Source organism: Sus scrofa, chromosome 9 (assembly GCF_054392235.1).
Source record: "Sus scrofa isolate SSC_HxYL_T2T_F1_AM1 chromosome 9, Sscrofa_HxYL_maternal_Yorkshire_Landrace_v2.0, whole genome shotgun sequence".
Classification (NCBI taxonomy): Eukaryota; Metazoa; Chordata; class Mammalia; order Artiodactyla; family Suidae; genus Sus; species Sus scrofa.
In genome coordinates this window covers 44,943,715-44,971,033 of record NC_139391.1, presented here as the reverse complement: position 1 = coordinate 44,971,033, position 27,319 = coordinate 44,943,715, and the positions used below count along the sequence as shown (strand labels likewise).

At 51.0% G+C, this 27,319-nt stretch overlaps 1 protein-coding gene across 4 annotated transcripts in view; it reads left to right on the top strand.

The window, feature by feature from the left end:
- DSCAML1 (DS cell adhesion molecule like 1) overlaps positions 1–27,319 on the top strand; it is a 361,955-nt gene that overhangs the window by 304,330 nt on the left and 30,306 nt on the right. For 3 of the 4 annotated variants that reach the window (XM_021062901.2, XM_084976244.1, XM_084976245.1), the window contains 8 exons: positions 2,369–2,568; positions 3,081–3,177; positions 3,751–3,879; positions 11,313–11,480; positions 12,940–13,010; positions 18,814–19,054; positions 22,586–22,732; positions 24,979–25,134. In XM_021062901.2, coding sequence (XP_020918560.2) covers positions 2,369–2,568; positions 3,081–3,177; positions 3,751–3,879; positions 11,313–11,480; positions 12,940–13,010; positions 18,814–19,054; positions 22,586–22,732; positions 24,979–25,134 — 1,209 coding nt within the window. Of the gene's footprint in view, positions 1–2,368; positions 2,569–3,080; positions 3,178–3,750; positions 3,880–11,312; positions 11,481–12,939; positions 13,011–18,813; positions 19,667–22,585; positions 22,733–24,978; positions 25,135–27,319 lie in introns of all 4 variants that reach the window. The other variant, XR_014815394.1, reaches the window with a different exon arrangement.

The following is a 27,319-nucleotide window of genomic DNA, read 5'->3' as shown; positions in this document are numbered from 1 at the left end:
TCTGGGGACCTGGACTCTGAAGAGACAAGATTTTCCAGGAGGGTGGTGAGGAAAAGGCAAAGACAAGGACAGTCCTCCAGGGAGTTCCTGGTGCATCTGCAGGTTAAGGATCCGGCATTGTCACTGCTGTGGTATAGGTTCAATCCCTAGCCCGGGAACTTTTGTATGTCTGGGGCATAGGCCAAAAAAAAAGGACAGTCCTCCAGCTGTGTCAGACCTCTCACCTCTCTGGGAAGTGCCCTGCACATCGCTGCCTCTGAGCCTTTGCTCCAGTGGTTTCCACCGCCTGGAGTGCCCTTCCCGCTGTTCTCTCCATCTGTATCCTGCCGTGTCTGAGTGAGCACTTCTCCTTGCACAATAGGTAGCAATCTCTCCTGGAAATGCTGTTGTGTTGTCTGTTCTCACCATTGCAGTGAAATTCCCTGAGATCAGGTTTGTCCTGCTCACTCTTGGTTCCAGAACCCAGCATGAGGCCTGGACCTCGTAGGTGCTCAATCAATGTTTCTTAAATGGCTGGCTGATGCCTTCCCCAAACCCCCCTCAGCCAAAAAAAAAAAATTTTATTTTATTTTATTTTATTTTTTTTGGTCTTTCGAGGGACGCTCTCATGGCATATGGAGGTTCCCAGGCTAGGGGTCTAACTGGAGCTGTAGCCACCGGCTTACACCACATTCACAGAAACGCGGTACCCAGGCCTCGTCTGTGACCTACAGCACAGCTCACGGCAACACCGGATCCTTAACCCACTGAGCGAGGCCGGGGATCGAACCCGCAACCTCATAGTTCCTAGTTGGATTTGTTTCTACTGCGCCATGATGGGAACTCCCGCTCAGCCAAAATTAATTTCTCCTAATACCTCTGGGAAATACTCATCAGATTTTCCTCCTTTTCATGTTGCTCGCAAGGGGGTCTACCTCTCCCTTTGCTTCCCCCTCCTCCCAGGAGGCAAGGACTGTGTCTCCCCCAAGCCTGGCACGGTGCCATGTACTGGCATAAGTGCTGGATGCGTGTATGCTGAATTGATGGAGAGGAAAAGTGGACGGGATTTCCCTGGCAGCCGAGACCGTCCTTCCCTCTGCCCTACCCTCCTGGAGCTGCTGGCCTCGGCGCTCAGGCCCAGAGGAGGGTCAGGATTGAGATGCCTCTTGTCCAGGCAGGGGGAGGGCTCTCCCAAAGGCCAGCCAGGGCCTTAGTTGTTTGATGATGATTTTCTCAGGTCACTGGTGGGAGTCAGGGGTCGGGGGGACCTGTTGGTAAACTGAAGGATGTTAATTATGGTGCTGCTGGCCAGGGTTTTCTGTTGCATCTTGTTTGGAAGAACAGGGGAGTTTCTCAGCTATTTAAGAGGGTCCGCTGCCTAGAAGCAGGGGGTAAAGCAGCTGATGGCTGTGGAGAGAGATTGAGCCATGGACCCAAAGCAGAGCCCCAGGCGTGTAGCCTGGGGTCCACAGCCCTCCCCCCACAAAGGTCTGTGGATCCAATTCAAGGGGTCTATGGATTTGGGTGGGGGGAAAATGGCATCTTTTTCCCACTAATTTCTTTCCTTTTCTTTTTCTTTTTCTTTTTTTTTTTTTTTTTTTTTGTCATTTTTTGTCTTTTTAGGGCCACACCTGCAGCGTAAGGAGCTTCCCAGGCTAGGGGTCAAATCAGAGTTGTAGCTGCTGGCCTTCACCACGGCCACAGCAACACGGGATCCTAGCCACATCTGCCACCTACACCACAGCTCATGGCAACACCAGATCCTTAACCCACTGAGCAAGGCCGGAGATCAAACCTGTGTCCTCATCAATACCAGTCGGGTTCGTTAATCACTGAGCCACAACGGGAACTCCTTTTTTTCACTAATTTCTAACTGAAATTTTTGTACTTCTTTCCTTTTGAACATGAGCAACAAACCACAGCAGACCAATAGGTATTCCCATATCACAGCTGGTGCAGATATCTCAAAATCATGCTCATCACTATTACGAAATTGTTCTAATACAATCCAGCACTGGATCTTATTTCATAGAGTCATAAAGAACATATATACTATACCAAAGGTTTGCTTTTGAATGTTAATGTCTATATAACCCTACTTCCTTATATCTGGTTTCCTTTGTCCTTGTATGTATATTGCTTTGCATTTTAAAAGATTCTGAAAAAGGGATCCACTGAATATCAGAACCCCTGATGAAGAGAGAGCCTGCCGGGGTCTCGGGTGGGTTGGATAGAAAGGGGACAGGCAGTGGGGTTTTCTGTATCCCCCTCAACCCCCAACAATTATTAGGGAGGGGCAGCCGGGGGCGGGGCCTCTGCGCTGGGCATGCGCGCTCCTGGGCTGGCCTCCCCCGCCTCACTGGAGCCTCCTGCCTCCTCCTCTCCCCAGTCCCCGCCATGATCACCTCCCACCCCAACACCACCATCGCCATCAAAGGCCACGCAAAGGAGCTCAACTGCACGGCGCGGGGAGAGCGACCCATCATCATCCGCTGGGAGAAGGGGGACACGGTCATCGACCCGGACCGTGTCATGCGGTATGCCATCGCCACCAAGGACAACGGCGACGAAGTTGTCTCCACACTGAAGGTGAGCATCCACGCCCCAGCCTCAGAGGGACCCCGACTCTCAGAAGGTGGGGAGCCCACAGCCATTGTGTCTGTATCCAAAGGAGGTAAAGGGGAAGTTTGAGGGCCCCTCCCCCACCCCCCACATTATGTCCCCTTTCTTACCTGTTTCCCTTCTTCATCCTTGAACCTCTGCCTTAGAACTTCACTATCTCCTCTCACAACTTCACAGCCTTTAAATGTGTAGAATCCTTAGCCCCTCTGTCCCTCTTGGGGGCCCTCCCTCCACCCTGGGACTCCTCCTCAGCCCCTCCCTCCACCCTGGGACCCCTCAGTGCCTCCTGCCGGGACCCTTGCATTCTTCCATCTTTGAACTTTCTGGGAAGAGGAACCCTTGACAAACCCCCAGTGGGTCCCCTCCCAGAAGAAGGTGGGCTTGCTGATCCCCCACTAGATGGCCCTCCTTCAGCAGACTGGCTCTAAAAACTGTTCTTCCCTCTCTCCCCGCCGTCTGCCCCTGCTGGCCACCTCCAGCTCAAGCCTGCCGACCGTGGGGACTCTGTGTTCTTCAGCTGCCATGCCATCAACTCATATGGGGAGGATCGGGGTCTGATCCAGCTCACCGTGCAAGGTACCTCACCTGCCCCCCCATTCCCAGCTCCTTCTCCTGGGACCCCGAGCTCACTGCCAAGTCCCCTCAAGAGCAAGGATGCCACCCACACCTGGCAGAGGCTCTGAGAAAAAGCTTCCCTCTTCCCTCTCTCCTGCCCAGAGTGGGGACATGGGGTCCTTCCAGGCTCACTGCAGACAGCCAAGTGTGCCATGGCTGAGGTCCCTGTAGAGCACGCTGCTGCTCGCAGTAGTGGGGAGCCTGGGTTCATGGCCCAGACCCCGAAGGAGCTGGGGAAAATTGGGAGCTCCGTGTGGAGGGGAAGCAGGTCGTCAACTCTGAGACCCTCCAAACGGGGTCCAGGAAAAGGGCAAAATAGAGCAGGAACGGAGTAGATCCCATCAGCCTTTCAGCCCTGCTGCCACCCCTAATCCCTGTCCTGCTTTGCCTGAACTCCAGGGCTTCGGGGCCTCCGGGTAGACCACAGGTGACACTGGTCTCCAAGGACAGATCCCTGGTCCTCCGTGGGGGAGGCAGGAGGCCAAGCTCTCTGCTGCCATCCTCACTGCTGCCCCCTTCCCCTATCACCCCCAGAGCCCCCTGACCCCCCAGAGCTGGAGATCAGAGAGGTGAAGGCCCGGAGCATGAACCTACGCTGGACCCAGAGATTCGACGGGAACAGCATCATCACGGGCTTTGACATCGAATACAAGAATAAGTCAGGTAGGCAAGGGCTGGGCCCACCGTGGCCCCTTGCACCTCATGCTGGACCGTCCAGCATGTAGAGTCAGGGCTGCCCATCTAAGGCAGACACACAAGCCCCTGTGTCTTCCAAAGGGGGGTGGGGCGGATGGAAGAACCCGAAGCTGATGGGGAGGGAGGTCTCAGCCCCTTCTTCCCAGAATTGTCCCTGGGCAGGACCACAAGGTGTTCTGATTTAAAGCAGTTTCTAAATCCCTGAGCCAGGGCTCCGGGCTGTATCTGTGGGGTCAGAGACATGGTGGATTTAACTGCATCAACTAGGCACTCCTAGTTTTGGATGGTGGGGATGCTTGGGAGTCAGAGAGCTGGTCGTTACTGAGAATGGGTCCCTTGGGGATGAGAGTCCCTGGGGAAGCTTAGATCTTAGTCTCCTCCTCCTAGAAGCCCTCCCAGATCCCTTCCTTGAGACTGTAGTTCCTAAGAGGTTGCCCGCCGCCATGAAGCCATGTGGAGCAGAGTAAACAATGGATCCCCAGGTCTCTGGGGAAACAAGGAACCCACAGTCGGGTAGTAGGAATGACAAGAAGAGAACCTTAGAAGGGACAAGAGGAGCGGAATGAACCAAACCAAAAAAAAAAAAAAAAAAAGAGCCATAGGTGATCATGTTTGTATTTGCATGACTGTCTCTTAGATGGTACTCGAGAAACGGGTGACAGGGGCTGCCCCTGAGAGTGCCTCTGGGTGACTTCAACGCAGGAGTGAGAGAATGAGAAACATACTTTTCATTTGGGGTCCTTGCATACCTTCAGAATTCAAGACCATAAGCCCATATAAGCATTCCAAAATTATTTTAAAACGCAGAAAAAGAGTCTGGAGAACTCAGTCCTCCCAAGCCCCCCTCCCCCTACCAACTCCAACTCATCTTCCTGGTCTTAGCCTAGATCCAAGGTTTCGGTTCCCTCCGATGCCTTCCAGACCCTTCCTGTGTTCCTTAGCACAGCACACAGTCCTTGGCCGGCTAGCTGTGCTCGCGCCTAGAGTGGCCGAGTCCTAGTCCCTATTGTTTTGCCAGCACCTGGCATAGCATCCACAGCAATCTCTGAGCTCTCTTCCCCTCTTGAGAAGCCGCTCTGTCCAGGGTACTGGGTTGTTCACCTTTGACACCGGTTTCCACAGAGAGGAGCCTTACAGTCTCATTGGGGAGAAAAGTCAGCTCACAGCCAGCACCCCAGGGGGCCACTCTCAGTGTAGGAGAAGGGCCACAGAGAGAAGGAGGGGTTGTGCTGACAGGGGTTCTCTGGTCCCTGTGGATGCTGCATTGAGCTGCAAGAAGCTGGAAAGGTAACGGGCTTAGATTCAAAGAAAGGGGCTGGAGCCCCGGCAAGGTGCAGTGCACTCCAAGAGTGGCACATCTGACCCAGGGTTCAGAGATCTAGTTCCTGGGCGGTAAGACTGAAGAGTGCTCTGGGCTCCAGGTTGGGAGGGGACCTCTGGGCTAAGCTAACTTCCTTGGGAAAGATCCCTGAGAGCCACTAGTGATGTCTGAGGTTCCAGAGAGAGTCTAAGGCAGCATGGCACCTTGCAAAATGTCATCTGGTATCCAGTGAGAGAAGGGGTAGCTAAGAGGTGAGCCAGCAACTGCCGCAGCCCTGCAGCTGGGACAGGTGACCAACAGCAGCTGGGCCTCAGTGGAGGCAGAGGGCACAGAGAGGAAGCCCACTGTGTCCTTCCCACACTTCAGGACTTCCTGAGGCTGGGAACCAGCTGAACAGGTACCAGATAGAAAGGGATGGGGCTGTACACAGGCCAGCATCTCCCTGCCTGGCTGATATGGCTGGCAGGGCTCTGCTCCTGTTGGGGGCGGGAAGTGGATCCCTGGGTCGTCACTCCCCCACTGCTCCCTGCAACTGCCTTCCTCCCCTCCTCCCCAACATTGCCCCATTGCCCAACCCCCCCTCCACTGACCACTCTTTGTAATGTGCGGAAACCTTTCCTGCGGCACCGATGAGCAGGGCGAAGCTGAGAACATCACACATCTGGACAGCAGTGCAGAAAGAGAGGTGGGCAAGGAAGATGCTATTTTCAGAGCTCATCCACATCTTCCCCCAACTCCCTCTGGTGCTCCTGAAAGATGAGGGACTGCCATTCCCCACCCTAGAGCTGGGGTGCAAGGATGGATGGACAGAGTGGAGGGGAGGGTGATGAAAACTCAACTTCAAACTCTCCCATCCACAAGGGCTTTGCACCTGTAAAAAAAATAATAAATCACAGGATCAAGAGCACGAAGAAGCTGGCTGCTCCTTTCTCCTGTCTGTGGGTGGGGCTGCTCCAGGCCATCCACTCAGATAGGCACCTGTCCTGGTGCTTAGGGAAAGAGTTCCATGGGAACCGCAGTGAGTTACCACTGGACTCAGGCAGAGGCATGAGCACCGACCAGCTTCCTCGTCTGTGAGGTGGAAATAGTAATGCCTACCTTGTGGGATTGTTTTGAGGATTAAAGAGAAAGCATGTAGCACAGGGCTATAGTAAACCTATAATACATGTAAGTTTCTCTCTGCCTTCTAACTCAAATCCTTTATGTGGCAATTGATAGTCCTGTGGGACTTGCAGTCTGAAATATGTATCTGTCAGTAGGCAGCACATACTGAGCGCCAGTAATTTTTTTTGCAGAATCATGCACCAGCCATGTGGCAGGGAGAGAGGGAGAAACAGGAGACAGAGGGTTGCCCTTGGAGCTCACAAGGCAGTTGGAGTGAGAACATACGCTGTGTATATGCATGCACGCACACACACGCACACGCACACATGCAGGCACTTTCAGAACCATTACAAAGCACTATCCAATCACGTATAATACATCACAAACTGAATTACTTGAGACCTGAAAAGGTATCCTAGGGAACGGATGGATAACTCCAAGGAAGGAGGGGCATATATGCGCATGCGTGTGTGTGTGTGTGTGTGTGTGTGTGTGTGTGTGTGTGTCTAAATAGATCTTCCTGCATGTGGAGTAGTGGAATAAGAACAATTCTCAAAGCAGAAGATTTGGTTTAACCAAGTGTTAGAGCTGTGTGATCAATAGCGAGGTACTTAAAGTCTTTGGGCATCTCTACCTATCAAATGGAAACAATAACGTGTAAGTCAGGTGGTTGCAAGGATTACAAGAATGAGCTGATTTACATGCACATGCCTAGCACAGAGCCTGGCACAGCCTAACCTCCATGGGTCCCCATTCTGTGCCTCTACTCTCCCTTCCCCTCTTCCTCTTGCCCCAGACCACACCCATGCTGGGTCTGGACCATCTGCTCCCGACCCCTTTCTTTTTCACAACTGTGCCTTTGTCAGGCTTTCTGCCATGTTGCTCATCGTGCTAATTTTCCAAGGGAAATTACCAAGTCTGCCCTTTCTAAGCCATCCGCTCATGCTGACTTCTCCTGGCCCCAGGCAGCAGAGTAATAATACATGAATGCTGAATGATAAATAGCACCATCCACTCAAATCTATCAGATGCTGCTGTGCAGATTTAAAAATGCAGACACCATATTTCGCCCCTGTTCCCCAAGCAAGGAGCAGGGATGGGTTCTTTGAGGATGGCCCTCCAAGCCCAGAAGGCAGCCTGGTGGTGCGAGCCATCAGCCACCATCCAGTGAACCAGCTTGATGTGGCGTGGCATGCCGTGTGAGCTGGAGTGGGGCTGCGAGAGGGTCTAGTGTTGAGATGTGCAGCACTGTCGTGGTGACCCGGGAAACCTCTTCTCAGGGCTGCGCAGAGACTGCCCTGGTGGGCTCAGAGCTGTGATGCAAGGAGGAAATCAGAGACACAGAACGGATTTGTTTCCCAAGTCCAGGCAGCTAAATGCTCCAGATGTGGCTTTTGTCCAAGCTGCTCTCCCCCTCCACAGTGAATGTGTCTCCTGAAAAACCAAAGGCTCCAGGTCCCCTCCCAGCAAGCAGCCCACAAGTAGAAGGCACTGACATCTCCCCAGCCGCTTCCTTATTTTTTAAGAAGAATTTTTTTGCATCATAAACCCTTTGATGAAGAAAGGGAGAGAGAGCCCTTAATGAAATATGTTAATCTGGGTAAGCCAGGCTCATATGAAAGGGAATATTAAAAGAGACAATATTCACCAAAGCCAGCTCAGTGCTCTGAGAGCTGAAAAGGAAAAGGAAGAAAATAGGGCCCATGATTTCAGCTATTCAGGTCAGAGAGATGGCAGTGATCAAGTTTGGAAAATCAGCTAGAGACCTCCAGATTTGACTCTGATGCATTAGCCTGGAAAGGGCTGTGGGGAGAGTGCTGTTTTGTGCTAACATCAAAGATGATTTGGGAACACAAGGGCAAATCCATCTGCAAATGACCAGCAAAAGCAGAAAGAAAAGGGGGGGGAACCAATCTCTGGGACATCCCCCTAACCTTCCTGTGATTGGCAGCTGAATGAGGCAAGGGAGAGAAAGGCAAGGGATATTTATTGGGACTACAAAACGCAGAGGAATTGCAAGTGCAAAGTCCAGGACAACAAAGTGGTTCTGGTATAAAACCAACAGTAGGTTTTAAGTGCCCAGCCCTTGACAAATGGGAGAGAAAGGGCAAAGTTTTCGAAATGGTTCCTGCCTTTGGGGAACCTTGCATCTCCTCAGGCAGCCGCCCTCTTCATTACACATTTTCATCTGAGGGACTGTGAGTGCTGTAGAGTTTAGAGGAGAAGAGTGACATAAGCCAGATGTTGCAGGACTTGGGTCAGGTTAGAAGATTTTGTCCTTAACCCGAGGGCAAGGAAGAACTATTGAAGAGTTTTATGCAAGAGGATGTCAGTATAAGACTTGTGTTTGGGAAGACCAATGTCAAGGCCAAGAAAGAGTGTGTGACCTGTAAGAGGTGCTTAATCGTGTTTGTAGAATGAACGATGGCTCCATGTAGAGGACAGATGGAAGGGGGCTCGCCATGGATTCTGGGAGACTAGCTAGCTAGGATGGTGGTATTTCCCTGGTCTAAATGATGCGTGGCAGTGGTTTGGCCTGGGGTGAGGATGGTAATGGAGACAAGTGGAGAGATTCAAGATATACATGCACACAGAAGCTGTAGGACTTGATGGGGGGGTGGGTGAAGAAGAACGTGAAGTTTTGGCACACCATGGTAGATGGTGGTGCCATTTCCTGAGACAGGGAACCAGGAAGGTGATGGGTTTACAGAGTCCATGGTCTAAACTCCTGTCTTGAACATGATGAGTGTGAGGTACCTTTGCAATCTCCAAGAGGAGACATTAAGCAAACAATTGGCTGTGTTCAAAGAAGAGATCTGGGCTAGATATGAACCTGTGCATTACCTGTGTGTAGATGGAAATAGAAGTCACAGGTGAGAAAAGTGTATGGAGTGAGGAGAGACTAGGATGGAGCCTTGAAGAACTCAAACCATTAAAGGTAAGGTAAGAAAGATGCATCTGCAGAGTGAAGAAATGATGCAAGAGACAAGGAAAATCTAAAGAGCGTTTTACTAGGAAACCCAAGAGGAATGTTTTGGGAAGGGAGAGGTCTAAGTGTTGACCACACCTGAAAGGCCATGTAAGAAATCAGGCTTGATGACATGCGCATCACCTATACCGTGGAGATATGGTCCTGATGCCATAGAAAGGAGTAAGGAGTAAACAGTGTCCAGCACTGCACCTGGCACATCACAGGTGCTTGATAAATATTAGCACCTCTTTTCTTTAGCCCCTAATGTTTCCAGACACATCACGTGGGTCTCTTCCCTCTGCCTGCACACATCAAAAATGAATGCGCTCACTCATGATCGCTGTCCCTCTCCTATAAACATGGGCAAATCAAATATGATGTGTGAGCTGGCACCATCCCCCAGGATGCCACAGAGAGACGTGAACACCTGCCTCTGAGTCGCTAGCCCATTTCTTCCCAAGTCAGATTGGTACCCACAGCAGGTAGGAGCCTGTATATTTGCAATTCTGGCTTAACCTGCCAGCCACAGTGTTTCTCAGGCAGTTGGGGTGTTTTAAAAGACAAGGAGAAAATAATGTTTTTCTGAGCATCCACAGTCTGCCATTTGTGACTTTGGCTCATGAAACCAAAGAATTAAATGCAAAACTGCAGATGGGGAGCTGGGCCATTGCCCTTCACAGATGCCAAGCCTGTGTGGCTAAAAGTGGTGTTTTGAAAAACGTCAAGACCTCAATTAACCAGAACTGGCGGGGGTGATGGGATTGTCTCTTCTGGTGAACTGAGTTTCCTGATTTACCAGGCATTAGCTTAAAAGGGGGTGGGGGCTTTCGAAAAATCTTTCCAGAATGTGATAGCTTCCCTCCCTGATTTGGGGATTAAACTGTAGTGAATACAATTTAATCTTTTCTGTTGAGAATTTTTAGGATCCTCTACTGTGGATTTAAAAGACACGGAAAATTAGACTGAATAGCAGCTTTGGGACGTGCCCTGGGAAAATTTTTAAGCCCCACTATCAGCTAGTTTCCTTGTGCTTTGCCTTTTTTTTTTTTTTCTTTCAAAGCAAAGTGCCAATAATGTAACCTGGTTATGAATTCTGGGTTTGGAAAGTCCTAGCCGAGGCATTGCTGTAACTGCAGCCCCTTCCCATTTCTCTCTGGAATCCCCTGGTAGGTACACAGCAAAAATATATTGAATGAATGACTGGGTTCCTCTGGAGATGCAGAGTGTTTACTGTCACAGTATCCCTGAGTGGTATTTAGTATTTTTCACATTCAACAATTTTGCTAAACATTAGCCTTGGGATGGGCTGCCAATCCCCCTGGATGAATCGAGAACATGCTCATCCCTTTGTTGGCTTCTAAAGACTCAAGAGAGCATACTCTTGATGATGAGAGAGAGGGTGGGGTTTGGGCTAGGGACTCTGGCACTTGGTTTGTCCCATCCACAGCCTGAGCAACACTCAGGACCACCACCACACAAATGCACAGGAAATATAGAGTGGAACAAGAAAGGAGGAGAAAGGGGATAAGACTTGGCTTCTGGCTTTGCACTGGGATCATGGGTGGATGGGGTGGCTCACAGTTACAGCAGGTCACTGATGTAGTATGAGAGACAAGGAGCAAGGGCACTGCCCAACCAGACCCTCAGGGATAGCAAGAAAACAGTGATCTTGGAGGGGACCTTTGGAAATACCTCAGCTGACCCCCATCTGTGGTTTGAGTTAACCAGCCAGCCCAGGGAAGAGAAGAGTCAAGCTTCCTGACTCTCCAGTCAGTGCATTTGCTGCTCCCATTCCCAGGCATCCCTTGGTCTCTTGAGCTTCATGAAACAGAACCCTTACTCTCTCTGTATAGTCTTGAAGTCCTATGCCCTCTGGCTGTAGTCTGTGTGAACTAGATCTCTTCTGGGCATCAAAGTTGAGATTGGCATGTGCTGATGGTTAAGCCTGGAGGGGGGTCCTGGAGTTTGCCTTGCTGTGGTTAGAAATGAGTGTCCTCTCTCCAGATTCCTGGGACTTTAAGCAGTCTACCCGCAACATCTCCCCAACCATCAACCAGGCAAATATCGTGGACTTGCACCCAGCGTCTGTGTACAGCATCCGCATGTACTCCTTCAACAAGATTGGCCGCAGCGAGCCGAGCAAAGAGCTCACCATCAGCACTGAGGAGGCCGGTGAGCACCTCACCCACCCCTGCCCGTGGGCTCAGGGTTCAGGGACATCTGAGGCCCACACTCACCCTGTCCACTGGCAGCAGGCTTGTAATTAGTGTGTGTGTGGCAGGGGGTAGATTCCAAGGTACATGTTTGAGTCAGCCTCTGGATCATTGGAGACCCTGTCTGACCTTTTCCTGAGGGATTCTATAGACAATGCTTTTAGGAGCTGTCCATGGTCCTGCCCCACTCCCCTAGCCCCAGCCTGTCTGCAAAGGACGGATATGCTAGATCTGCAAAAGATGGGGGTACTAGTGCCCTGGATTATTTTCTGTGACTTTTGTCATGGAGTTTTCCTGAAAGTTTAAGCAAGGTTTCCCTTGTTGTATTTTATCTGTCATTGCAAAATATAAACTGACGCAAAAAAGTACATATACGTGGAGTTCCCATTGTGGCTCAGTAATAACAAACCTGAGTAGTATCCATTGAGGATGCAGGTTCAATCCCTGGCCTCAATCAGTGGGTTAAGGATTCATTGCCATGAGCTGTGGTGTAGGTCACAGATGCGGCTCAGACCCCACGTTGCTGTGGCCATGGTGTAGGCCGGCAGCTGCAGCTCCACTTCGACCCCTAGCCTGGGAATTTCCATATGCTGTGGGTGAGACCCTATAAAGCAAAAAAATAAAAATAAAGAAGTTTAAAAGTACATATACACATGCAGTTTTACAGTTAATAATAAATCAAAAATTAGTATAGCCAACACTCATTATCCCTTACCAGAGGTCCTCCATATGTCCTTTCTCAATCATAACCCCATCCTTCCTCCTAAAGTAAGCATTATCCCAATGCCTTTGCTTTTTTTGGTTATACTGTTACCATATGTATATACACATAAACCATACAGTTCAGTTTTGTCTATTTTCCAATAGAATGTATGCATGAAATCATACTTCATATAGTCTCATGTGTCTTCCTTGTTTTGATTGACATTACTTTTGTGAGCTTCATGTCCTTGGTACAACTGTATCATTTGCGTATTTTTATTCCCCCCAGGGAGTATAAGAAGTTATAGAATACAGAGTCAGCAGATAGACATACTCCTACCTTTAACAACAGCAAAATGCCAAAATGTCCAAAGTCTTGTACCAACTGGCTCTCCCGTGATCAGCATATAGAGTTCCTGCCACTTCATATCTTCACACTTTGTCCTATCAAACTTTAAAAAAAAATGCCAGCCTGCTGGATGTGGAGCAGTATCTCGTAGTCATTGTTTGTTGTATTTTCAGCAAATTATGGAGAATGAAAAGGAGAGTTAAACCCTATGATCGTGTCAAGGGGCTCAAACAAAGGTCCTTTGCTTCTGTAGATGAAGGTTTCCTTTCTCCCCAGCAGTCCTCCCGCTCAAGGATGGGAGTGAGAACATAGGACGCTTCTCTTCCAAGACTTGACTTGTAATGTTGTCTTTCCTCACCCCCTCCAGCTCCTGATGGGCCCCCCATGGATGTAACCTTGCAGCCAGTGACTTCACAGAGCATCCAAGTGACATGGAAGGTAAGTGAAGTCATTTTCCTCCTGTCTCCTCAATCTATGAGTGAAGCCCCAACAGACTTGCTAGTCTCTGGTCTCGTATAGTGCCCAGGCCCGTTTATTGCTAAATCCATTAAGGTTCAAGGGTTGAAAAGAGAGAAGGATAAAGGGGCAGGTCTGACCACTAACCCCACTCCCTTCTCCACACTGGCTCTCTGTGGGGTGAGATGGAGAGTTTGGCCGTGTCAGGGAGGGAAGATGGTTCTCTCACCATGGTGGCCTATCCTAAAAACTCTGTATGTTTAGGTCTGCAGTTGGAATTGATTTTGTACAGATTTCCAAGGGGCCCTGTGGATGACAGGAGATGGAAGTGTAGGGTCTTACCCTTGTCTTAGCCTTGTGGCTAGAGCTGGGAGGTAGGCTGAAGCCATCCCCTATATTCTCACAATGAAACCTTAAACAGGGACCTTGATCTTTTCAGATCTCTATTTCCTCCCCTATAAAATCAGGATGGAAAAATAACTGCCCTCCCCAGCTCTAAGGGAGGGAAGTTATAGAGAAAACAAACTAGTATATGTTGTAGCAATTTCTAAGAGGAAGAAACGTGTAAATCTAGAGGATATCTGAAGACTCCATCACAGCTGGGCAGAGGAGCATATCAGAATACCCATGAGCAGGACCAAGAAATGCTTTCCTGGGTAGCTCTGACGTCATCACCACACCCCTACCATGGGTGCATAGGGCTGCCCATCCTGATGGCTTTCTGTTACACTGCATGTCCAGTGTCTGAGTATTTTCTTTCTAACTTATCTGATGCTCTGTTCCCGTGGAGTGGACAGAGATGCAAGGTGACTTCCATGGCCATTCAAGTTGTGACAGCGCACATGGTCTGGAGCCCCCATTCAGTCTCCCCACCAGAGCCCACTGCATTGAGTTCATGCTCTTCTTCTTGGAGCTCTCCCATCTCAACAGTGTAGCTTGGTGGGCAGGAGGCTGGGGGTGGTTTGCCTCATCTACATCTGGAATCAAAGTCCAAAGTCATTTTCTTTTTTTCCCCCTTTTTTCTTTTTTTCTTTTTAGGGCCATACCCCAAGGCCTATGGAAGTTCCGAAGTTAGGGGTCATATCGGAGCTACAGCTGCTGGCCCACACCATGGTCACAGCAATGTCAGATCCGAACCACATCTGTGATCTACACCTCAGCTCACAGCAATGCTGGATCCTTAACCCACTGAGTGAGGCCAGAGATTTAACCTGCGTCCTCATGGATACTAGTCGGGTTCATTTCCACTGAGTCACAACAGGAACTCCCAAGGTCATTTTCTGACTTTAACTCCTGGTGGGGAAATGTCTAGGTCTTTAGTCCTCCTTCTGGGCCCTTCAAAAATGGAGACTCAAGAATGGGAGAGATTCAGAAAGGTCCAGTAGTAGTTTTCCTAAAAAAGACTAATGCATGGGCACATAAATACACACACACACGCACACACATGCACACACAAGCACGCACACAGCTGCAGAACCTGGTTCCTTCCCTCTGTAGAGAAATGACCAGGACAGAAGTGGGACAGAGGCTGGACAGTTGGTACTAGCCCTCCTAGTAGATGCTGTGGAACCATGGTTCCCTCCAGATTGAGATCTGGCCCCAGAACTTTGCTCAGAAACTGAAGGTGAAGCCTGGTGTCTGGTCCAATTCCCAAGTCTTGTCTGCATCCTGGCTGCAGATGCATTTCCTAGGAATATTCCAAGGAAGCCTGGAGGTGGGGGCGGGGATGAGTAAGTATGTAAAATCTGAGACATTTGGCTACAAAGCTCCAACTTGGAGGTCGATAAAAATTTAGAATCAGATTTATTTCTCCAAAGTCTCATAATGAAAAATAAAATTGATTAGAAAGTTAGAACTTCAGAATGAACCAGCCCATCAATAAATTTGGGGCTGACTTCTCAGGGGATTTTTTTTTAACACCACGAAACAGATTAATGAAAAATAAAGATTCACTTGAAAGATAAGTCACTTCATTTTAAGACTCTTTCCACGAGATGGATCACCACTGCTTTATGACATAAATTTGCAATCAGGCCTATCGATTTCTTAATGCTTCAGAGAAATATTGTTAAGATTGATTTAAATCTTGAGTGCGCCTCTTGTGGGGGGGGGCAGTAGTAGAGGAGAGGAGAGAGAAGGGGAGGGAGAGAGAGAGAGAGGGAGGGATGGAAGGAAGGAAGATCTGTCAAGATTTATATAAATACGTGAATATCTATATGCAGGTAGCAGAATATGCCTGAGTGCCTATCCAAGGCCTCTGCTAGTATACATTGACATGAGGGAAGATGGTGTGGTACTGTGTATATCATGCACATACAGGTGTGTATCACAGTATGGGCAGCTCCTGGGTATGTAGGCGCATGTGTCATTGTGTAACAATGTGTGTGTGTGTGTGTGTGTGTGTGTGTGTGTATCGGTGTGTTTCAATATGGTCAAGAATGTGTTATATGAGAGTATATGTCAATGTGACGTCCAGGGCATCCTGAAGCTATGTTTGTATCTATGACAGATGTCTGCCTGAATGTGCGAGTGTGCACGTACAAGACGCAAATCTAGAAATTTCGCCTACTAACAAACCAGCAAACAGGACTGCCCAAATGCAGAGAGAAACATTATTTGGGCATTAACAACAAGTCAAGTCAATTAAATACACCTAGTTAGTGAGTTCGGAACAATTATGTTAAATTAAAAACTTCACTTTATTGAGTTAACAGTGAGCTTAAAAATGTAGTTCATTTAAAACATTCATTGGATTTTAAAAATAGGCTGTTTTACTAACTTAATTGTTTTTGATCACACTGTTTTTTAGTGCAATAAAAGGTGGGCTTTTAAATTAACTTCATGGTCTTTAACACCGTGATTCAAGCTGTTTTTATATGTACCGGGATGTGTATTCTCTCTCAGTATATAGATGGGCGGGGCCCCTTATTAAAGGAGCCACTTTGTATTTGTGGGTCTAAGTGTCTCTGGCCATGGGTAGGTGTAGATTGTGATGTTTGTTTTTATGGGTCTGGATGTGTATGTTCATGGTTCTGGATATGAGGGGATATATGGAGAGCGTGTGTGTGTGTGTGTGTGTGTGTGTGTGTGTGTGAGTGATTGTGTATGAGAATGCCTGTGTCGCTGAATGTTTGCCTCCTGATGTTTTCTCTCTCAGGACACGTGTACATGTGGCTGGTTGTGTAGCGGGTTCAAGCTGGGGGTGAGAGGATGCTTCCCACCCCTAGATTGATGCCAGTGGAGTCCTCTCCCTTTGCCTAGCCAGCTGGGATCAGCCCTTCATTCAGGCCCGACCAGGCAGAGCTCCGAGGCGCCCCCTTCTCACCTGCGTGTCCTGGCCCATCTCTGTTCCTCCATCCATGAGCTGACTTCAGGCCTTGGCTGTCCAACACCCCAGCTGCTGGCTAGGCCATCGAGGGCAATCCAGCTCCAAGAGTGGCTGGGCCCACATCAAAGTCAAGAACTCTTTTCTTTTTTTTAATTTGTAGTAAAATATACATGCCATCTTATTTACATAAAGCTTATGATTTTAACCGTGATCATGTGTAGAGTTCAGTGGCACTAAGTACATTTACAAGTTTAGCAACTCTGGAGTTCCCACTGTGGCTCAGTGGGTTAAGAACCTGACATAGTGTCCGTGAGGGTGAGAGTTCCATCCCCAGCCTCCCTCAGTGGAGTAAGGATCTGGCATTGCCACAAGCCGTGGCGGAGGTCACAGACATGGCTTAGAATTGGTACTGCTATGGATGTGATGTAGGCTGGCAGCTACAACCCCAATTTGACCCCTAGCCCAAGAACTTCCATATGCTGCAGGTGTGGCCCTAAAAAGAAAAAGAAAAAAAGATGTTTAGCCACCATCACCACTGTCCATCTCCAGAACTTGTTCATGATCTGAACAGAAACCCTGTGCCCATTAAACACAAACTCCTACCCACCCATCCCCAGCCCCCAGTAACCTCTATTCTACTTTCTGAGTGTATAATGTATAGAGTCTATTCTATTCATGTATTGTAGGTACCTCAGAGAAGCATCAGATAATATTTATCCTTTTGTGTCTGGCTTATTTCACGTAGCATAGTATTTTCAAGGTTCATCTATGCTGTAGCAAGTATGAGAATTTCCTTCCTTTTTAAGACTGTATAATATTCTGTTGTATGTACAGACCACATTCTGTTTACCCATACGCACTTGGGTTGCGCCCCCATTTTAGCTATTGTGAATAATGCAGATACCTGTTTGAGTGTCTGTTTTCAATTTTTTTTTTTTTTTGGCCTTCAGTTATTTTGGGGTATATACCAGAGATGGAATTGTTGGATCATAGAGTATTTCTGTGTTTAAATTTTTGAGGAACTACCAAACTGCCTTCCACAGTGGCTATACCATTTTACGTTCCCACCAGCAAGGCCTAGGGGTTCCAATTTCCCCACATCCTCACCAACACTTGTTAGTTTTCATGTTTTGATAACTATCCTCCTGGGTGTGAAGTGGTATCTTGGGACTCTCTCAATTTTTTTTTTTTTTGTCTTTTTGTCTTTTTGCCATTTCTTGGGCCGTTCCCAAGGCATATGGAGGTTCCCAGGCTAGGGGTCTAATCGGAGCCATAGCCACTGGCCTACACTACAGCCACAGCAATGCCAGATCCGCATCTGCAACCTACACCACAGCTCACAGCAACGCCAGATCCTTAACCCACTGAGCAAGGCCAGGGATCCAACCCACAACCTCATGGTTCCTCATCGGACTCGTTAACCACTGAGCCACGAGGAGAACTCCAGGACTCTCTCTTTTTATTGAAACTAATTACTTACCTCCCTCTCCACCTGGTTACAGTTTGTTTGCTGTTGCGTTTCTCCTAGGCCCTTGGGCCCATGCCAAATCATATCCCAATTTGTTGATTCATTCATTTATTCAACAAGTGTGTATTGAGGCCCTGCTACATGCCAGGCACCATTCTAGATGAGAACACAGCAGTAAACAAAACAGGCCACACTCCTCATCCTCATGGCACTTAAACCCTGTTGGGGACAGATAGTCACAGACATAAGTAAACTATGTAGAATATCAGATGCTACTAGTGCCATGGAGAAAAATAAAGCCAGGAGGAAATGTAAGGAAGAGTAGACTGGGGTCAGAGAGCAATCTTACATCAAGAGCTTAAGTTAAGGCCTCATTAAGAAGGGGGCGGTTCAGCAGTGCCTGTGGTGGCACAGTGGAAACAAATCTGACTGGGATCCATGAGGACACAGGTTTGCTCCCTGGCCTCATTCAGTGGGTTAAGGATCCGGCGTTGCCCTAAGCTGTGGTGTAGGTTGCAGACGTGGCTTGGATCTGGCGTGGCTGTGGCTGTGGCTGGCAGCTACAGCTCTGATTGGACCCCTAGCCTGGGAACCTCCATATGTCATGGGTGTGGCCCTAAAAAAAATAAAATAAAAAAGAAAGGGGTAGTTCCTCAAGGATGCCACAATGGCGAGGAGGCAAGCCACGTGGACATCCGAGGAAAGAGTGTTCCCCTGGATGGGAATGTGTCTGGTGTCAACAGCAGAGAGGTGTGTGTGAGAGATAGGGAACATGGGGAGAGGAGACAGGTCCAAGAGGCATGCAGGCGGGGGTCAGCTCATGTAGGGTTTTTGAGCCCTCCTAAGGACTTTGGCCTTGACTGAGTGAGATGGGAGCCTTTGAAGGCTTGGAAGCAAAGGATTGACATGAGCTGGCTTTGGTTTTAAGAGCATCTTCTCAGAATGTCACTGTGTCTTTGTCTCCTCCCCACCCCACTCCATGCTCACAGGCACCCAAGAAGGAGCTGCAGAATGGTGTCATCCGGGGCTATCAGATCGGCTACCGAGAGAATAGCCCTGGCAGCAATGGGCAGTACAGCATCGTGGAGATGAAGGCCACTGGGGACAGTGAGGTCTACACCCTGGACAACCTCAAGAAGTTTGCACAGTATGGGGTGGTGGTCCAGGCCTTCAATCGGGCTGGCACAGGGCCCTCATCCAGCGAAATCAATGCCACCACCCTGGAGGATGGTGAGGGCACCAGTAGAGGGTAGAGGGGACAGGTCTCAGCTGTGGGCAGAGCCAGGGCTGTCAGGAAGGGCTTGGGGTCCCTCGGTTCTCCTGAGCCCCATCATGGTCCTGTGGTCCCTGGATCCCTCCACCTCCTCTCTCCCATGAGGCTCCTCAAGGGCTGTTTGGTCCATTGAGCACTGGGAGCCTCTCCATCCACTGGCTGGCTCTGTAGCCATCACTTGCTGAGGATCTGCCCATCAGCCTATTCATCTATTGGCCTATCTGTCTGTGCCCCATCTGACTCTCCATCCCTGTTCCTCCCTCTGCCTTTGCCTCCCCTGACTCATTTCTGTCCCCAAGGGCTTCCCTCTACATGCTACCTCCTGTTTTTCCTCCTTTATAGCCTCCAGGTTATGAAAGGAGCAAAAGCCAAGGTACCTTTGAATTCTAGGCTGGAACCTGCCCACCGTCTGTTCTAGGGACCTGAGATGAGACTGTGGAGTTAATAAATCCCAAGATCCATGTACAGAAGATTTAGAGCCCATTTTTTAAATTTATTTAATTTTTTTTAGGGCCACACCCACAGCATATGGAAGTTGCCAGGCTAGGGATTGAATCAGAGCTGTAGCTGTTGGCCTACGCCACAGCCACAGCAATGCTGGATCGTAGCCGCATCTGCAACCTACACCATCCCTAACCTACTGGGTGAGGCCAGGGATCGAACCCACATCCTCATGGGTCCTAGTCAGGATCATTACTGCTGAGCCACAAGTTTTAATTGTGGGAGCAATTAGAGCACAGTTTTTAAAACTGAATTCTTTGAGGACTGGAGAGGACTTCAACTCTGATGAGTGAGTTAGGGGCCAGTTCCTCAGGAGGAGAGGGGTAGGAGGCCACAAGAGCATGCCTGCCCTCCAAGCACAGAGGAGAGCCAGCTGGTACCCAAGCCTGTGGCAGGAATGGAGGGGAGATGTGACCTTGATGCCCTCCAGAGGTGGGGCCAGGGTGGTCACAGCCCCCCAAGGAGCAGATAAGGAAGAAACAGAGCATACTCCAAGCTTCCTTCTTGATGCCCCCACCCAAAACCAGGATGCAAAATTAAAACCCGTCACTGAGTCTGAGCCTACCCCCAGCAGAGGGAGGGAACTAAGTGCCCAGTAACATAATGCCATCACCCTGGGCCATGAGAATACCCAGCATTCCACCATTAGAGAGTCATTCCTTTTGTTAAGCAATGCCCTCTCCCTACCTCATTCTCTCTGAATATGCAAACATCCTGAGGAAAAAGGACACATCAGGTCAGAACTACCTGAGAGTAGATTAGCTCATACCAGTGGTTCTTAACTTTGACTACAAATTGGAATTATCTGGGGAGCTTTAAAAATCCTGATGTCTGGCTTCATCTCCAGAGATTCCCATTTAATTGCTCTGGGGGCACAATGCTGGCTTTGAGAAGGAGCAGACATCATAGCCCCAGAGCACTGGGCCCCCGGGAAAAAGGGAGAACACAGAAAGAGGGAAGGGTGCCCAGAACACAGGAAGGTGCAGAGAAGCACCCGAGCTGCACTCTGCCAGCTCCCTCACCCCTCAACCATCCCTCACCCTCCCCAGTCCCCAAAGCCCCCTCCCCTCCGTGATGCTGGCCACGAGCCTGGCTGGAGAGAGGAAGATCAGCTTGTCACCTCTCAGCACCAGCGGTACCAATCCCAGGCAGTGCCCTGACACAGTGGTCTCAAACCTGAGCGCTTATCAGAGGGCTGTAAACAGATAGCTGGGCCCTCCCCGAGAGTTCTGCTTTAGCAGGTCTAGGGTGGGGGCCCAAACTGTGCATTTTCTAATAAATTCCCAACTGATACTGATGTTGCTGGTGCAAAGAGCACCTGTGAGAACCACAGCGCTAACAGCCAGGCCATTACCCATAAAAGGCGCCAGGGCTCACAGAGGTTAAGAACCTGGCCAGAACTGCCCATCTAATGAAGAAGTGTCCAGGTCAAAATCGCAGCCTGACCCTGAATCCTATAGTCTTTCTGCTTCACGCTGTTGTTATCCTCTTGGTTGGGAGCAAGGCGGGAGGCAGGGACAAGTGACACGGACGCAGGATGCTGGGGAAGGCGTGTCCGAGGAACGGCTGCCCAAGCCCACACCAAACACTAAACTCCATCCACCAGGGCCATCCCAGGAAACAGCCAGGCCAGGCCTGCCTTGCTTTGGGGGCCACGGGGTGGGGAGGGGGCTGGAATTACCAAGAGGGAGAGATCAGCATGGGCTGTGGAGTCATTTTCCAAACAAAGGAGGGGGATGGGGGGAGAAAGTTTCCAGCAGCATTTGCTCAGCAGTTTTTCATACTTAATTAAGGCCCTCGTTAGCCTGTCAGCTCCTGATCGTTTCCTGGCAATATTAGCACTCCTCCTGGGGTATTCAAGGGCCCCTGCTTTAGCAATAGTGTCTTTTCCATAATTATATTACCTTCATTTTATTCGAACGGGCGATCTGTATTAGTTTATTACACTGGGTCCCTAATTACATGGTGCTTATATTTTTACACCTAAGTAATATGAAACAATAATCATTCTCAAAGAGGATCGTTAGGATGATGTATTATCATTTAAATGCTCATAAAAATTAGAGTTGCCTCTTGTGGGGCAACGGGATCTAATTGCCTTCCATCCAGCCTACACCTCCTTCCTCCCACCCAGAGCAGAGCGGACATGGCCCTTCCCTTTGCCCCTGGCTCCTTGGAAGCCAGTGCAAGTGCCACCAAAGTTGTCCCTAGCCAAGGTGGCTCCTTGGGGCCTGATGTCGCTACAGTCTCATCTCAGAAAGGATGAGCTGCAGCAAGGCCACCCCCAGGGGGTGGGACTTAGGTTAGGCTCAAAGGTAGCTCTCAGATGGAGAGGGTTAAAGGCAGGACAGACCACCCAAGTTGGTCTCAGAGAGTGTTTTCCCATCACCTGCGCATGTTGGTGTGTTTGGGAACAGGGACAAGGGATAAAGATGTAATGACCCTAGAGGTCCTGAAGATGTCTGCGGAACCTTATCCCCTGCCCCAGGGTGGTTTGACATTCTTCATTTCCTTCCCTTCAGCTTGGCATAAGGATACAAGGGTCTCTAGAGCCAGGCCAGGGTGCAGATCCGCTGCTCAGGTGACACAGAGAATCAGATAAGAGCATTAATGACAAATGCCTCAGGGCTGGCTTGGTCTTCCAGGTTCTGAATGTACAGCCGAAGTGGACTCCCTGGGCAGTGCCTGCTGGTAAATCCCAGGGGCTCATGCCCAGAGTTCCCCAGCATTTACCCAGATCCAGAAATGTGCCACCCAGAGCCCTGGAACCAAGTTGGAAAGATCTCTATTCACCCAAATCTCCAGGGAAGGAGACTTGGTTCCCTTCCCGGCCACCAGCCCAGACTCTCAAGACTCATTGGGTCAGAAGGGCCTCCCGCTTGTCTAACCCAAAGTTCCCCGAGCTGGGCAGCAAGGCCTCATCTGGATGTGAACGTTGTCCTGTCCCCCCTGACCGGGCCCTTCTGTTCCCCCCCCGCCCCCTGCAGTGCCCAGTCAGCCCCCCGAGAATGTCCGGGCCCTGTCCATCACTTCCGACGTGGCCGTCATCTCCTGGTCGGAGCCCCCACGCAGCACCCTCAATGGCGTCCTCAAAGGCTATCGCGTCATCTTCTGGTCACTCTACGTTGATGGCGGTGAGTCTGCTGGGAATGTAATTGGCTCGCAGGGTGAGAGATGCGGGGTCGGTGCAGGTGCAGGTCCACACTCTGTGGGGGCTCAGCATCTTCCTATGGGATGTCAAGTGGAAGTCCAGCCCCTCCTCCGTCCTTGTCATTCTGGGCCAGAGCCAGGGTCCTGGGGGGGCAGGGGTGGAGAGGGACCCAGCTGCTCTTGAACAGTAGCATGTTGGGCAATGACTTGAGGGGTGACAGGCACATTTGCTCTTCCGATGGAATGTGTTGATATCAGCACTTCGTGGCCATGTCGGTCAGGGTCCCAAACTCGAGTGGGGCAGTGGAGGAGACTCGAAGGAAGGTGCTGCCTTCCGGGGGGTCTGAGGGAGAACAGGGCACCTGGGCCTAGTGCCAGCAGGAAGCCATCCCCGCCTAGACCTGAAAGGGCAAGAGGAAGAAGCAGGGCCTCCCGAACCTCGGGAGGGTGGCTCCTCTGCCAGACAGTGAGGTGTGTGGTCTGTGCAGAGAGCCACCCGGACCTGGAGAAGGGCAGAGAAGAGCGTGCAGTGCCAGGGGTAGGAATGGCAGGAGGAGAAAAACCAAAACAATGGCCCAAACTTTTGGGTGCCTTCCTTCCCCTGGGCTGTGCCAGTCCACACTGGCTGTGCAGCCCCTCAAACACACCAAGCCCCTGCCCACTGAGTGACAGAGACTTTGCAGTGACCAGGAGGCCTGCAGTCACGCAAACTAGAGGCGCAGCATCCCAGACCATGGCAGTGACATAGCCTTCCTGACCTGAGCCTTCTGCCACTGGCCCCCTGCCTGCCCCCAGGACCGGGGACTCAGCTCAGAGTCATCCCCCCAGCGCAGCTGCCCTCCCCTCCCCCACCTGGATTCTCCTCTGCTCAGAAGCACTGCCGACAGGAGTTGTCTCTTCCTGCCTGGCCTCCATCATCTCCACCAAAAGCACGGAGGCCTGAAGGTCTCCCGCAGCCCTAGTGAGGTGGCCACACACATCTATACTGAGCCACGAACAGGGTGGGCCCTCTTTCCAGAACTTGCCTCCTTTTTTCTAAATCCTGTGGGTCTAGCTCAGCCCCTGCAGGAGGAAGGCATCCGTCTCTCTGGTCCCCAGTGGCCCCTAGATTGTTGGCCACATGGTCCTCTTCCTGGGTCTTTCTCTGGCTCTGGTCCTGGACAGGTCCACCCTGGATTCTGACCTCCTGGAAAAGGAAGGTCTCGCTGCTCAGGCCTCTGACATTGCTGCATGCTGACTTGTCCCCTCAGGCTGTGCCTGGCATCCTCACCCTCTGGATCCTGGTAGACTGCAGCCTGCCCCTGGCCAGGCCCTCTGCCCAACTTTCACCTGTGCAGGGTCCCTGGCAACGTACCGGGGCGGGTTTGTGGGCACTGTTTTCTACAAGGCCTGTCCTCGGCCGGTGTTCGGGGCACTTTCTGAAAATGCGGTAGCCCCAGGGGGAGGGCTGTCGGCCCAGGAGCCTGTCTCTTTCCTCCTTAGGACCCCAGCCATCCCATGGGACCGTCCCCCTGAGCTCTCCTTCAGAGTCTAGAGCCAGAAAGATAGGTTCTCACTGAGGCTGAGGAAGGCCTGGCCCTTCCTGACTGCAGCTCCACCAGCCTCACCCACGTTCTCAGTGCAGGGCGGGTATCCTCGAGGGTGGGGGGAAGGTCCCGGTGACTTAGCCCCTTATCCTCTCGAGAGTTTAAGGCGCTGGCTCTGGAGGAGTCAGGTGCAGGGAGGCAGCCTCAGCCTGTCATCCCCCCAAGGACCCACCGCCGACGGAGAGCCCAGAGCCCAAGAAGGCTCCGGGCAGCCCAGAGGAATGACTGTCAGCCAGCTGCCTGGCCCCGGGCTCCCCTCTGGGTTCAAGTCACTTTTGGGGTCCCTCACATGGAGAGAGGATCAAGGGGAGGAGAGGGAAGTGTTGCTTAGAGAGATGGAAGAGTTCTAACCGGAGAGTATTAAGTTGAATTCGGTGCGAGGTGGATGGAGGGGGTTGCTGAGGCCAGGCTGGCATGCGCTTGGGTGGGCCAGCTGGGGAGAGATGTGGCCTGGGAGCAGTGCCCCAGATCTGCCCCCGTGTACCTCAAGGTAGAGGGCTCCCCTAGTCGCCACCACCACCGAGTCAAGGTCTGAGCCCAGTGGAGCAGGCCTGTCCGGAGCCCAGGCTGGCAGAGGGGCAGTGGCAAGGGGACCAAGGCGTGGCCAGCCTGGGCGGCACTCAGAGGCTGCTTGTGTCCGGCAGAGTGGGGCGAGATGCAGAATATCACCACCACGCGGGAGCGGGTGGAGCTGCGAGGCATGGAGAAGTTCACCAACTACAGCGTGCAGGTGCTGGCCTACACGCAGGCCGGGGACGGCGTGCGCAGCAGTGTGCTCTACATCCAGACCAAGGAGGATGGTGAGTGTGCTCCTCCAGCCCAGCCTGGCCTTGACCCACGGGGCAGGCTCCCAGAGCCTGCTGCAGAGCGCTGCCCTTGAGCCACCCCACTGCTCATCCCACCCGAGGAGAAGGGTGCAAGCAGGGCACCATCTTTCTCCCGTCCCTTTGATTTGCTGGAGGGTGACTTGGTGGGCGCTGGGGCCCTGCTGCGGGAGAAAGAGCTTCCCGTACTAGGTAGGGAGCCAGAGAGTCTCCTCCACCCCCACCCCACCCAGAGCATCTTTTCATGACCTCTGCTCCCCTGCAGGGTTTGGCCTGATTTCCTCTGGATACAGCTGGTTGGGATGGGGGGAACAGGAGCATCACCCCACACATCCCAGGATAGGGACTGGGCAGTCACCTGGCAGAGACCCCAGAATGGGCCAGGCCCCTGGACTCTGGCGTGTGTGCTGGGGGCTCTCAGGGAAGGAATGGGATGCGCATCCATTTGGAGCTATGATCTCAAAGCCCTTCCTCATGGGAGCAGACCCAGAAGAAAACAGGGATAAGGAGCCAGACCTCAGGGGTAGAGTGATGAAGTCAGGTGGGGAGACTGGGAGCTGTCAGCCCAGGAGGAAGCAGGTTAGGAAAAGAGCCAGACCTCCCACCGGGGCTCAGAGCTGCAACCTCTAGGGGCCTCGCCGCACCCAGGAGGTGCCATGTGTGACCCTACTCAGCTCTGGGCTCCTCCTCCACTTCCTTCCTCACCCCCGTCAACCCCATCACTTAGTTGATTCTACCCCTTCTGAGCCAGATGCTGTGTTAGAAGAGTTCGGTGACGTGAAGTGGCTGGCGCACAGTGGGCACTTAATTAAGGGTGGCTGTCGTTGGCATTATGGCTTCCTTCTTGCTCAGCTTCAGTGTTTTTCAAAGGATGCAGAGACCCCCAACCTAGGTTCTGCCCAGAAGTTGCTGGAGGGTTGAGAGTAGTTAAAAAGGGGTGACTCGGGCAGGGAATGATAGCGATGTTCCCTGTGCAGCCTAGGCTTGGTGGCGTGGGGACCAGACTAGCTCCCAGCTCAGATTAGTTCTCCCCACTCTCCCTAAGCCCTTCCCTTTCCATCAGATCAGCCCCCTCCCCCACCCCGTAAGCTCTGAGCAATTAAATATTTACCAACCTGCCTGCCCTACTTTTCCTGTCATTAATCCCCCCATCGAGGTTTCCTGGGACAGCTCCAGGCAAAGCCACCTGCTCTTGTGTGGAGACCGAACGGGAATGGTGCTCAGAGCCTGGCCCCTTCTGGGGCTTCAGGGACATACGCAAACTGGCACCTTCCTGTGCTCTAGAAATTAACCACCCAGACCCCCAGAGTTCTTGTGTCCTATTCTGATGCAAAGCCTGAGCCACCGTAACTGACCCAGGTGAGGCCCCATGAGAGAATCCAGAGGTCTAGGAGCACCCTCCCTCCCTCCCTATGAGGAGCTGTCAGCCCCCCGCCCTAGAGCTACCTACGGAGGAACACACACAGGCAGGGGCCAGGGTCCTGAGACAGTAGTTTCAGAGCGGAAGGGGCACTAATGAACACAGAAGTGCACACCCCAGCCCTGCCACCTATTGGCAAGTCACTTAACCTTTATGCACCTCAGTTTCCTCATGATAAAATCTAGATGTTGTAAACAACATAGCTGCAGAATCCTTTCTAAACTATCAAGTGCTAGCAAATGGTTGCTGCTTTATACCTACCAAGAGCTGCCAATGAAATGACTGCTTCTGGTGGACTCAAGTGCCCTTGAGGGAAACCTAAGCCAGGAGGAAGCCACTGTCAGATGAAGTCTTGTCCAGAACAGTGGTCATAACTTGACATGTTTGTGATGCGCCATCATAAGCATGATTTAACCTTCCAATATCCCTGTGGGGCAGGTGTCATTTCCATTTTAGAGATGAGGAAACTGAGACCTAAAGAGTTAAAGCAGCTTGCAGAGGATCAGAAAGCTTAATGGGTGGCAAACCCAGGCTTTCTTGCCTCCATAGCCTCTGTGCTTTCCATCATACCACTTGTATCAGGAAGCTTTTGGTGGTGAGTAATGCAACTAAAAAAAGATTTAAGCAATAAGCACAGTTGTTATCACCCATGAGAAGTAGTCTGGCGTAGGGCAGCTCCGGGGTTGGTTAATTCAGTGGTTCCCATCTTTCTGCTCTGCCATCTTCAGTCTGTCAGCTGTT